General features: G+C 42.4%; 1 protein-coding gene across 6 annotated transcripts in view; it reads right to left on the bottom strand.

The window, feature by feature from the left end:
• Positions 1-13,691, bottom strand: part of DNAAF8 (dynein axonemal assembly factor 8) — a 96,581-nt gene that overhangs the window by 63,708 nt on the left and 19,182 nt on the right. For all 6 annotated transcript variants that reach the window (XM_061350664.1, XM_061350662.1, XM_061350663.1 and 3 more), the window contains one exon: positions 84-275. In XM_061350664.1, coding sequence (XP_061206648.1) covers positions 84-275 — 192 coding nt within the window. The remainder of the gene's footprint in view (positions 1-83; positions 276-13,691) is intronic.

The following is a 13,691-nucleotide window of genomic DNA, read 5'->3' as shown; positions in this document are numbered from 1 at the left end:
TGTATATTCATCAGAATATATATAGGCAAAACACAGCCTTAATCATGCAGAATCTTTTGTGCACTTTCACCACAGGTACTCACCAGAGAGAGCAGCCATGTCACAAGAGCCTGGTAGATTTTGGCTGCTCTCAGCAGCATGGCAGGCCCCTGCTCCCTGTGCTGATCTGTAGCTACTTGGCCACAACTTGACAGCCGAAAGGTCAGAAGTAGCACCTCATTTTTCATACTGTGTGGACTAGGCAATGTGTCAATAGCTGGCAAGTAAGAGGCTTCCTGTCAAAAAACAGTATGAAAATGGAAGTCATTTGGATTACTGGAACTATATTCATCATCAGGAATGAATTACATTCATTGCCAACAGAGGAAGGGCAATTAATACCTAGCAAGCATTTATCAAAGAGGAAGCACAAAGCCATAAAATCTAGGTCATTATATCAGTGACACCTTTCTGAGCACTTCAATTCTTCTTGAAGAGCTGTCACCGGGGACTTCATTTAGTCAAACACTGCTTGGTGAATGGAACAGCGCATGGTCACAGCTGGAAATCGCCTGATCAGGTTTGATCTGTATTCTTTAGGATTCATGTTTTTTTTCTTTTTTTTCTTTTTATTAAGATCAGTGAAATGCCTTCAAAATAAGATGACTGTGCCAAAACTTTCATTGTTTTCTGCTTCATTTTACATACCTCATTTCATAGACAATGGTACATTTAAGTGGACTCTTCTCTTTTCTTTATTATTGATATGTAGTTATTTAGGTTGCAAACTCTCTCTCCTTTTAGAGTCCTATTTTTTAACAAACAACCCCAAGCTTGACCCATGGGGTTACTGTTTATGTGATATTTTTTGTTCTCCCAGCGATGCTGGAGCTGCAGCTGTAATTACTGGCTTATTATTCCCACCTATAGTCAATGTGCTGACCCTGACAGTCTTTTTATTCAGAACCTATACCTTAAAATCACATTTTCCAGTATGCACAAGTGTATTGCTCCTCAACAGCTATGATCATAGAATCATATCATAGAATCACACACTGGTTTGGGTGGGAGGGGACCTTAAAGCTCATCCAATTCCAACCCACTGCCACAGTCAGAGACACCTTCCACTAGACCAGGCTGCTCCAAGCCCCGTCCAACCTGGCCTTGAACACTGCCAGGGATGGGGCAGCCACAGCTTCTCTGGGCACCCTGTGCCAGTGCCTCAGCACCTCACAGGGAAGAATTTCTGCCTAAGAGCTCATCTCAGTCTCCCCTCTGTCAGGTTAAAGCCATTCCCCCTTGTCCTGTCCCTAAAGGCCCTTGTCCAAAGCCCCTCTCCAGGTTTCTTGTAGCCCCTTTAGGCACTGGAGCTGCTCTAAGGTCTCCCCTTAAGGAGCCTTCTCTTCTCCAGGCTGAACCAGCCCAGCTCTCTCAGCCTGGCTCCAGAGCAGAGCTGCTCCAGCCCTCACAGCATCTCCACGGCCTCCGCTTCTTAAGTTGATCCTTCAATAAATACCCTCAAGGCCCCGCAGGCATCCTGAGTACATGTATTCTACAGGCATGGACACACTCTCATTTTGCAAACAGCTGTTCACAGGGTTGACTTTTCCAGGGTTACTTGTTACAGCATCAGCTGAGGGCCACACTCTCCACTGCAGTCAGCTAAGTGCAGCACAGCTGCAATCCCTGCAAATGTCAATGCAATCAACCAGACTAAACTGCTCATTAAAGTATTCAGAGCAGAATTCATCCAAAATAACCTACCATAGTGTAAGACTGGCAAGCACCCCATTCTGTGAGCTGAGCTGTGAAACACTAAAGGAGCATGAAGGGAGCAGAAGCATGGTGAAGAGCAGCTAAGCAGTTATGTTCTCAGTTGTTCCACATAGCCCTTAATGAGGATGTCTGCCCACACCTTTACACTGAATTAACCTTCATTTGATTTACCTGAATTTACTTTGGAAGCTAAATCCACTTAAAACCGCTTTAATTCTGAATTCAAACATCCACAAAGGTGTTTAATGACTAATCCACTTGACAGGTTCATGTAGCTTGTAGTTCTCTGCCTGTTCTCTAAACAGATCATTCCCAAAAATGGTTTGCAAAAGATACTCCTAAAAAGCCAAAAGCAGATCTATGGTGTCATCCAGTGTTTTGGTGCAGAAATCCCTGCCACAGGCACAACACTGCCTGCAAGGACCACATAAAACTGCAATTAGTAATAAAGGAAAAATAGTTACACATATTCTTGGCTGCTGCAATGTGTATTACTCATGTTACTGTAGTCCTGGGAGCTCACTGAATTCATCAAGGCTTTGAGCCTACCAGTGTAATTCCCTTAGGAAGAGGCCTTAAAAGAAACTTGGAGAATTTCAGGAAAAGATTACCTCCTTTGTATCCTGTACTGGTGATAGGATTCTTTCTTCTTCTCTCAACAAGGCTGTGGGGATCAATGATAGGAGGGAACTCAAGAGCTAAAGATTAAACCAGTATCTACAGATGCTTCAGCAGGAAATTTCCAACTCATTTCAAGTTTGCTTGGCCCAGCAGCAGGGAAGGGCTCAACAAGCTTCCGACAAAGCCCAGCTAAGAATTTTGCTCATCAAGGTTCTTTCTGAGAATGAGTGAGATTTTAACTAATGTTGGTTCTTCCCTCTCCTCCATCAGCCTCCTTACCCTAACAAGCTAGGCATAGAACTACTTAACTAATTTCAGAAATATTAAGGTTAATGGGCAAAAAGGAGCTAATTCTAGGTAAGACACATTCAGTGCTTTCTGAGTATGCCTTCCCACAGCATTGCCCAATCTGCCCTAGTCTACCTATGAAGAGAGTTCGATTTGCTTACATGCTACACTGGCTTTTATTTGTGACAGCATTAGATTATGAAAAGACTAAAATGACTCAAATGTTGGGCTATTTTGGGTTGCTCTGGCTAGTGTGATATCAATCATATGCAGGCTTGTGGCTGATTGTAATCAAGTGCCAACAATTACCACAGAGTAAATAAGATAAAATCTCCTCTTTCCAAACTGTTTGCTATTTTATTTTGCAATTATACTTTACAGATTGCAACTCCAGCCCTTCAGCTCTATTTTCCACCCCCAGTTCTGCCTGTCTTTCTCTGCTCTAACATAACACCAGTGCAAGCAGCAGTAACTGCATTAAGGAGCCAAGGAATAACCTCTTCTCAAATCTACACCAAAAAAAGAAATGAGGGGAAAGGAATTGCAAGACAATTTAAGGATACCCACAAATTCTAGCCTTCAGCTACAGCAGGGTTTAAGTTACACACACAGAGGCACAGGCCCAAAGGAAGCTACTGTTCATAAGAACCCCTCCTATAATGTTAAGGTATCTGTACAACCATTTAAAAAGTAGCATTTCACCTCCATTTTATTATTTCTTTTGAAAAAACAGAGCTGCTTATGATCACAGCTTGCTGATGTTTAGCAGATACAAGTTTGTCAGCCAGGATTAACATCACTCTGTTTCCAATAAAATAGCTGAAGTGGATTAAATGATACTTTTGTTGGTGGTTTTTAAGAGCCTAGTTGGCACTGCTTTTACCACACCTGTGTACTGGATCAGACAAACAGCTCCTGTTCCTACAACTGGGAAACATCAGAACTGTTAGAGGCTGGAATGACTGAGTAGCAGCTCAGAAGCCACAGGGGCCAGGTGACAACTTTGCTGCTGGTGTCCAGCAAGGTTTGAGTCCGATAACAAGTGAAAGCAGTGACTACCAATTGTTGCTTGGATACCACACTACATCACACATTTAGAAAGTTAATTTCATCACATGGACTCAAGAAAGCAGCAAGTATGTCCCAGCAAGAATCGGCTCACCCAGCCTGAGGGTTTCTCCCAGTGGAAGGAGAGATCAGGGAGAAGACAATTTTACTTCGTTTTAAGATAGTCTCTCTTTCACAGGTTAAAACATCGATGTTTCCCAGTACTAACTAAACTGATGCTAACACTGAAGCAAGGTATCACATTCAATCAAAAGCCATTCCCTTCTGTGTTGAACAGACTCCAAAACAGCGATAAGTACATCAAAACATCTACTATATGCAAAATGCAGACAAGTTCTACTAGCGCAATCTCTGCCTCCTTTACTGGAGGAGGTGAGTGAGGGTGAAGGGGAGGAACAGGCAGAATCTTACTGTCATTGGCTAGAGACTTAATCAAAATAACTGTTTTCAGCCATGTCTAAATTTATCCTTGTGTGTCATCTGCACCCTGGCTTGGATCACAGATTGAAGAGGCAATCCCTGATGAATGGCAAATTACTGACTGCAGGAACCTTTTGCCAACTGATGCATCTGCTGTAGGTTTGTAAATGTGATGTGATTTCTCAGCACTTCAGCAGCTCCAGCTAATTTCTCTAATGAAAATACTCCACTCTTCTGCAGAACTAGCTGTAGCATTGCATGTTTGTGCTTCCTTCTGGACACAGCTCATGGTGCAAAATGCAAGCACGTTGTTTCTGTGGTTTTACATTTCTGTTCCACGCAGTTGTGTTGCTAATGTAGGAGAGCAGATAGCGAGGACACATCTAACAATCCTGTCCATCTAAGGCAAAGCAGATAACACTCTTTCAGGGCTTCTAAAAATTCTTGCAGTAGATGAAGACATATTGGAAATGTCAAGTGTTTGTTCATTTTCATTCTGTGGGGAAGGAAAAACGATGACAATGCCATCTGTTAGATTATTTGAAATTCCACATTAAATTGTGGAATAAACCCTGAGACCATTCAAAGATCTGCTTTATCATTACAAAGTGTGAGCAATGGATAAGAATGAGGAAAGTATCTGCATTTCCTTCCTGCAACTCACAGAATGTAATTAGGAAGGCAATATTTAATAACAAAAAGGAGAATACGATTGATATTAATGGTCTGAATGGTAGTTCTGTAAATGAATTTTTGTACCAGATTCACTCTCTGTGGTACCAATGGCTGAGTATCAAATGTCCTGAGGTTATAGATCTGAAAACTATGAGGGTGGCAAGATGTTACTGAAATGTTCTGCTCTGAACTGAGCTTCAGATTGCTAAAATTCTGGATTTATGAGCCTCCAAAGCAGATAACTCTGCCAAAGTAAGACTGCAGGAATGTGAAGAGCTGCATAATGGGAGCATTATTGGCTCTGATGACCATAGTTCTGCAGTTCAGTTAGGACATTATACATCATGGGAGTTTAGGTTAAAAAAAATATAAAATAATAATAAAGAAGTTTTCTTTGCTGGAAGTTATCTTCTTACTCTGAACAGTTAGTCTTAGTCTTGGGCAGGAAGACTGTAACCTCTCCTGATCCAGAAGAAATCACTTTTCCATCTCTGGCAGCATGAATGTGCTGAAGCCAGACAGTGTCTCTGCTGGAGTATAAAAAGGGCACGTGTCAAAGAGAAATGTCAGCTTGTCACCAGAAATTACTGGCTATAGGAGTGTGGTCCAGATGTGAGGTATAGAAAAGAACTGAGCTCTGTTTTGCACAGGAACCAAGGGCAGAAAGTGTACTTCATATATTTTTGCAGGTCACTGCCTGCTGAGCAGGGTAACCCCAAGTGAATTTTAAAGCAGCTTTATGACCACAACAAGACTGGCAGAGCTAGTGATAGCTGGGATTGGCTACATTTCTGGCTCAGGACATGTCATCATTCTTACAGAAATCCCTCTTTGTCCCACCCATAGTCTCTCTCAACATAAATGAAGACCACCAAGAAATGTGATGTAATGTGAATTAGTGTTCCATACCAATTCGGCATCAGCCTGTATTAAAGAAATTCTGAATCACTTCACTAGAATTAATGACTCATCTGTGCTGTCAGAGAGATGCATAACCCCTCATTCCATGAGAACCAATAGGGGCAAAATAGCTGGCGTCATGTACCTGGACTCGCGCAAAGCATTCAAAACTGTCCCTCATGACAGCCTTGTCTCTGGAGGACATAAATTTGATGTATGGAATGGGCTGGATGTGGCTGCCCACAAAGACTTGTGGTCAATGGATCAATGCCCACTTGGAGACCAGTAACAAGTGGTGTCCCTCAGGGGTTAGAGTTGGGACCAATCCTGTTCAACATCTTTGTCGGTGACATGGACAGTGGGATTGAGCCACCCTCAGCAAATTTGCTGATGACACCAAGCTGTTTGGTTCGGTTGATACGCTGGAGGCAAAGGATGGAATTCAGGCAGACCTGAACATGCTTGAGAGGTGGCCAATGCCAGCCTCATGAAGTTCAACCAAGGAAAGTGCAAGGTCCTATGCATGGGTCGGAGCAATCTCAGGCACAGCTCCAGGTTGGGCAGAGAACAGATTCAGAGCAGCCCTGCAGAGAAGGACTTGGGGGTGTTGGATGGGAAATCAAATATGAGCTGGCTTCAGTATGCACTCGCAAGACCAAAAAGCCAACTGTATCCTGGGCTGCATCAAAAGGAGCGTGACCAGCAGGTTGAAGGAGGTGATCCTGCCCCTTTATTCTGCTCTCGTGAGACCTCACTTGGAGTATTGTGTGCAGTTCTGGTGTCCTCAACACAGGAAGGTCATGGAGCTGTTGAAGCAAATCCAGAGGAGGCCACAAGGATGATCAGGGGGCTGGCTCACCTCCCATATGAAGACAGGCTGAGAAAGTTTGGACAGTTCAGTCTGGAGAAGAGAAGGCTGCATGGAGACCTTACAGCAGACTTCCAGTATCTGAAGGGGGCCTACAAGGATGCTGGAGAGGGACTCTTCATCACAGACTGTAGTGATAGGACAAGGGGCATGGGTTCAAACTAAAACAAGGGAAGTTCAGGGTAGATATAAGGAAGTTCTTTACTGTGAGGGTGGTGAGGCACTGGAACAGGTTGTCGTAGGAAGTTCTGCAAATGCTCCATCCCTGGCTGTATTCAAGGCCAGGTTGGACAGAACCTTGGTCTAGGGTGAGGAGTTGGAACTACACGATCTTAAGGTCCTTTCCAAGTCAAACTATTTTATGATTCTGTGAGAGCCAAGGGTCTGGCCCATAGGATATGTTAGCAGAGAGACACTGTGGGATCACTCAGGATCACACAGGAAAAGGGTAGTTTTGGCCAAAAATTCAACATTCATTTATTCTATAGTGAAATATTTCCTCCTGAATCAGGAGAATCCCATCCCCTAGGGTGCGCTCCTTGTCCTACCCTGCTCACTTTTGCTTGTCCTGCCAGTACTCCTGCTGTGAGCACACAGCACTGTCCCTGCCACACTGTCTCACTTGCACATTCTCATTTACCTTACCATGACATCCTGCTCTGTCCTGTCATGTTATTACTATCAGAAAGTTACACACAAGGAGCTCATGTTCTTTTTTCGACAGCATCTTTCTAGTCTACCTGGGTTCACTGGACCATAACTATGAATGAAACACGAAAATGTGTCAGCCAGCACTGACAGGCAAGAACAGCTGAAGTAACTTTCAGATGAGTAAGGACCAACATAATTCTAATGTTCATTACAACACAATGTTCATGCAGTTGTGAAGCCTGCTAATAACCAAAAGTGCTTGAAAATGGGTATTTTCACTTAAATGTGTTTAGGAAAATAAGTGTAAATTGAGGCCATTTAGTACCATACATCTGAGTGCAGCTAAAAATGTCCAATGGCACAAGTAACTGGTACCAAGTAACTGGTTTTTTGTTTATTTTTTTAGAAGTGGAAAAATTTCTTGCCAAACGCTCAAGTCCTAAGGTGAAGAACTGCTCTGACAACTGCACTGGAATTTTAATCCAAGCAGCACTGAATCCTCTTTGATTTTGTTTTCTTTCTGAGACATAATCATTAAAAATGAGAAGTGCCTTCTCCGTGATTGGTGTTTACACACAGGAACACTCAGAGAGGCTCTGAAGGGTTCCCAGCCTCATTGTGCTGGTGGGCTGAGCCCATGTAACAAGAAGTTCTTCCTCTAATGAGTTTCTACTCCTGGTTAACAAGCAGCAGCTGAAATAAGTAAAAGAAGTTTAATTATTTACACACTTCATGCTAGCACAGGACTGGGAATCAGGAACTTGTGCCTCAGTCCTGGCTCTGGAATGGGTATTTCTCTGTGAGACATTCAAGTGAGGATAATACTTCTTTATCCTTCTCCCTGTCTAGCAGGAATAATTATCAAAAGCCTGTAAAACACTCTGAAAAAGAGTGAGAGATTATCAAGAAACTGTTGACATTCATCTCTGTTCCCTTTCTTTACCCTCCTGAACCAGTATCTCTAAACCCCAACAGCAGCACCAGTATTTTCCATAGCACTGTTCTTCAAACGATTTCAAACTACCTCACAAATAAAACATGCCACCAGTTCCAGAGCTACAGCAGGGGAGGAAATTGTACATGGTCACTTTGAAATGCTGCAATAGAGCATGGAATTGGTCCTCAGCTACCTGAAATCTCACTGGTGTTCGGCACATGCTTCTATCTGGCTTCAAATACTATTGAAATGGCTATAGTTTGATACTCCAGGAGATTCATCAGGTATTTATCAACTTGGGTAAAGCCTTATTTTTTCTAGCCTTTCATCTATTTGTCTTTTTATGTATTTCCCCTGACACTCTACAGAAATCCCCCAAGAAAATAAAATGGGGGCTGTGGAGGAGCAAACTATACTCAGCTGCTGCACCAGGAGGTTTTACCAGAGATCAAGTAGTTGGTTTTTCGAACTACTGTCTTCCAGTTTAGAAATGGATTGCATCCAAGTTGCCACACAGGCTCTGTGATCTTGCATCCAGCTGCAAAAGGCTAAGCAGATAACCCTTCAGATCTGTGAACTCTCCAAGGCTGTTTATGGCAATACGGGGTTTAGTGATTCTGGGAGCTGGTAAGTTCTTCCAACATTCATGGAAGCTTGCAGGGGCTCTGGGTGCTTGCCACAGAGCTGGACAAATAACTGCACTCCATAATCTCAGATAAAGCCTTGAATTCCATTCCCTGCCACTAAGAATAATGCTTCCATAATTATTATTTGTGTAATAATGTGTTTACAAGTTGTGACCAAACTTATCCCCTTGTGCGTTAAGATTTGGAACTACAGTGCAACCTAAAGCAATGCTAACCAAGAAGGCATGAGAAAAACTCAGAATGCATCTGAAATTATAGTTTCTTTAACAGCAGTGTGGACGTGTCATACAAGCATGTACATCCTCTCAAAAAACACAGGACAGCTCCAGTCTCCTTTCATCTACAAATAGCATCACTGCTCACAGCCCTGAGGTAAGACCAGGAGTTGTGAATTCTATTCTGAGTCCAAGAAAGAAATTCATAGCAGAAAGCATTTCTCTGTATAATTAAACGTGACTGGCACTTGTTCATACACACTGCAAACTTAAAGTAGCTATTCCTTCTGCCAACAAATGCTGGACCTGGCAAGAGCAAGACCTGAAGAGACAAAATGTACAGAAATGGTTTTCTGTCTTCCTGCCCACCTCTTCTAAATAAGAAATAGAATTTAGACTGTAAGTGTTTACATTATTGTCTTCTCTTCAAGTTTACTCTGAACCACCCTGCTTATGTGAATGGAGGAGTATTTAGGACCTCTACTGGCAGCAAGTTCCTGCATGTAATTCTGGAAGCTATATTCTTGTTACACATATTAACCTTTCCCTTAAGCAACAGCAACAAATGTTCCCATCTGTCAAGATCATGCATAAAGATATTTAACAATAAGCCTAAACTCATTTTAATCAATTCCAAGATATGCCAAGGAATATAAAGGATTAAATATTTCATATTTCCTGGGGCCATTTCAAACTTCAACCAGAGAAACAGCACTGAAATCACTAATTTCTTGGTAAAGACTTGACTGTTCAATTAATTCTGCAGCTGGAAAGTGCAATGGAGAGAGGTGGGAGTCCCTATGAAGCCATCAGAATGGGTCTCCATGTGGAAGTTTACATTGAAGTTTCTCTATGGCTTTGTGGTGCTCCTGTTGCATTCAGTATGGAAGGGGGTTTCCTGGTTCTGAGCACATCTGCAGCAATTTGGCTGAGAAACCTGCTGAAGCAGATAAGAGGTTATTAAAGCAGGGTTACTGTATATCATGTTTTAACTCTTCTGGTTGTGTGAGCAGAGCCATCAGTCTGTAAAGCTCCTGGCTTGATTTAATCTGTGCCCTAGCAGTGCCAAAGCCCACCCTCTTCCCTAGTATCCCTTGCTCAGAGAACATGGAGAGCAAGACAGCAGCCTCTGCCTGTCTAAAGGAAGTTGTTTACAACAGACATTTAAGGCCTAAATTCTCTCCTTTCCCTATTAAGGCAAATCCTTAGGATAGACCTGTGCCCTCCTGAGCCTCAGCAGAGGCAGCAGCAGCCTCAGCTCCTTTGGCTCACTGACTGCAGCCAAGGAGACTGCAAAGCAGCTAAACTCAACCTGAGCACAAAGTACAGTGCCAGCAAATACCCCATTTACTTTTGCTGGCACTAAGTGGAAAGCTGAAGAGGAGGCCAGAAACCCAGGCTCTGGGCCAGCTACCAGTCGCCTGTGCTAGAATAACATTTTCTTGGGAACTTTCATGCTATTCCGAACCCCGTGTACTGGCCTGGTGGTACAAACAGGAATCTTGGCCTTCTGATTATGCATGCTAAATTTAACTACGTCTCTAATTGCCTTCGTTTATTTTTAAGCCTTTCTTGAATTGAGGCAGCAAGTTCATTAAGTACAACAGATTTGAATCTTGTTTCAGGAACTCATTAAGTCCGTCCCTGTAAAAACCAGGGGAGGGATTCAGGGGCCATCTGCAGGCTGGTTGGCACATTGCTGCCGGCCACAACCCCGCAGACAGTTCCGAAGTGAAGCACAAGCCAAATTCAGCTCTGATGTCAGAAAAAGATTTAGTGTAGGAAATATTTTGTAATGTGCTTTTTTTAAGCTATAGTAAAATAATAGCAAGGGCTTAATGCTGGGTTCAGTTACATCCACACAGGTGCAAATATAGTGGTGGCTTTGGTTCAGTATATATGAAAACATTTGGTCACAGGGCGATTTATACTCATAAGACCAGTTTTAGAGTACTACAGATATAGAAAAACTCAGTTACTGTGCCACAAGATCATTATGACTGAAATAAGATTGTACAGTTTGTCTCCATTTCTCCAAAGATGTATAATCACCACTTTCTGGAAGATTAATTGGTATTTCTGTATAGAACTAGCACAAACCCTATTTCTTTCATAACTGGTAGATCAGGTCCTTCTACATTATCTCTACCAAGACATGAATTTCACTTTCTTACCATCTTTTCCTTTATGCATTCTCCACACAACATCAAAAATGGAGACTTTTTAAAAATTGCTTAGGACATCACCTAAGTGTATTCATATGAGAAGCTCTGCAATGGAGTTTGTGAAATACCAAAGTCAAGCAGTCCAGCTGGTAAACTGTTGGGTTAGGATCCTGGAGCCCTCTGCTCATGAGCAACACTTTGTGCTCAAATAAGACACCAGAAAAAGGCAATTCCCAATGCTACCTTAAAGAGACCAAGACACCCATACAGAAAATCATGGACACCTATTTTAGCAAGACAGGTAACAAATCAAAAGCTTTTCACTGACTACAGTGTGGATCAAGGCACCTACTATATATACAAAAAAATCCCAGACCCAAAAGTACAAAACACACCCATATGGGAGCAGTAACTGAACTAAAATCCCTCTACAAGCTTGGAAATCTACCTCTACTTTCAGTTACACTGTGCTAATCCAGGGTAACTGCCACAGTAACTGAACATAAATGCTTCGGCACTACTCCTGATGGCAAGGAATTTTGTCAGGGATTTCACTATAGGAGCAATATCAGATCTAAGTGAAAATAAAGCCCTAATAGGAGAGGGAAGATTTTGACATAGTGTATTGGTAATGTTAGCTTTGTGGGAATGCAAGCAGAAAAAACTTTCAGTTGAGAATTTTACCTTACAGTAGTGAGCTGAGTCAATGGTATCTTAATCTAAAAACCCTACCAATTTTGGCAGAAAGGTTATAGAGTCTATGTTCATGAGAAGGAAAAGTATCATCATAACAGATTTGTTAAGCTAGAATAGGTCTGTTGCATGCCTGAATGTTTCTGTTTTGTAAGCCAGCTGTAAGGCTAAGCTGCACTAAGATGATAATCATGGTAATATAATTACTAATATGAGGTAAGCCAAAGTGATTGTGTAGCCAAGAAAATTTAGATGCTTCAGTACGAGTCAACACATTCATCATCCAAACAATTTAGCTGTACAAGGTAGATAAAACAGTGTTTATAACATACTGACAGCAAGGTGACTCCAAACAGCTTTCAAACTTCTTATCTTGTTCTGCCATATCACAATAGAGCAGCAACAGTAAAGAGAGAAGCAAGCTGAAGCCCTGCTGAAAATACCTATTTTGTCCCAGTAGTAAAAAGGCTTGAAAAAGCTAAATACCAGTTGCTGTCTGGTACATTAATTCCATAGTGGGATGTGAAGTATCAGGGCCATGCTGGTGTTCAAGGCCAGTTCTGACACAAGATTGGGGAGTAATGCCAAATGAGATCACTAATGAGTGCTGTGAAGCCTCTGCTGGGCCCTTCTTCACTTGAGAGCTGCATTTAAGCTCAGACACTTATCCTTGGTGTCACCTTGAGCTACACCACACCTTTACCTTTCCCAGGCCTCATATCACTCAGGTGAACCCTGCCCATAACTAACAGATCTGACCTTGAGGCTTGGTCTCAGACCTGCTTTATCACTACAGACTCCCTGGGTGATCACTGAGCTGCTGGCCCACCCTGACCCTAGACTGTCACTGGACCAGTCCTGCCCCAGACGGTCTTTCTGGTGTTGATCTTAGGACCTACCTCATTCCTACAGACTTCCCAACTGGATACTCTCAATGGACCTGTTCTGCTCTTGTTTGGGTACTGGGGAACTGTACGCCTCACTGGTGAGGTCTCTGCCCCTGCCTGCCTTGCTATCACCTGCAGCTCCTCCCTTGTCTTCTCTTGTCTTATTTTTACAGAGTAACCTGCTTGTGCTGCTCCCTGACATAAAACTCAGATATTAGCCTGGGATATTAACTATTATCCAGATCCAAGCTAATGGGAATGTGATATAGAAATCAACATTGGTAGTAAGTTACTCTGTCATACTACACAAGATGAATGACAAATCAAGCCCATTTCATTTCACATCCTCCACTTAAGCATTTTACATGCTGTGCAGCATTCCTTCTCTGTCTCCCTTGTCAGTAATGCTTACTCTGCCCAAATACTGAAACAAAGCCTGTGCATGCTACTCTAAATTATTAACTCAGCCTGACCTCACAGCATGGATCCCACCACCACTCTGCTGGCTTACCTGAAATACCTCTGAAAGCTGGTTCTTAGGCTCCTAAATTACCTGCACTGGTTTGAAAGTGTTTTTCCCAAACCTGATTCTCATTTACATCAGTGCTTCCCAGACTGAAGCTGAGCAGAGTTTGACTGAACTAGGTTAAGAAAAAGCCCACCAGCATTAAATCTGAATGTCACTGCTTTTAAATTTTAGACAAGAACTCTAATGCAACCCTAATGCAGCTTTTCACATTTTGTTTTTCTTTCCCAGCACCTCAGCCTCAGTAATTGCAGAGTTTCTAAACTTTCCCTCTGGTTATTATTCAGTTCAATTATTTATGTACATTATAAATGGTCAGAGGAATTCTGGAAACTATGACAAGTGTTCCAGATCTGAACATCTATCATTGCCAAC

This window comes from Neopsephotus bourkii, unplaced genomic scaffold (assembly GCF_033783945.1).
Source record: "Neopsephotus bourkii isolate Nb327-2 ecotype Australia unplaced genomic scaffold, CSIRO-AGI_Nbou_v1 NB_533, whole genome shotgun sequence".
Taxonomy (NCBI): domain Eukaryota; kingdom Metazoa; phylum Chordata; class Aves; order Psittaciformes; family Psittacidae; genus Neopsephotus; species Neopsephotus bourkii.
Note: the sequence above shows the minus strand (reverse complement) of the source record. Positions and strands in the feature narration are given on the sequence as shown.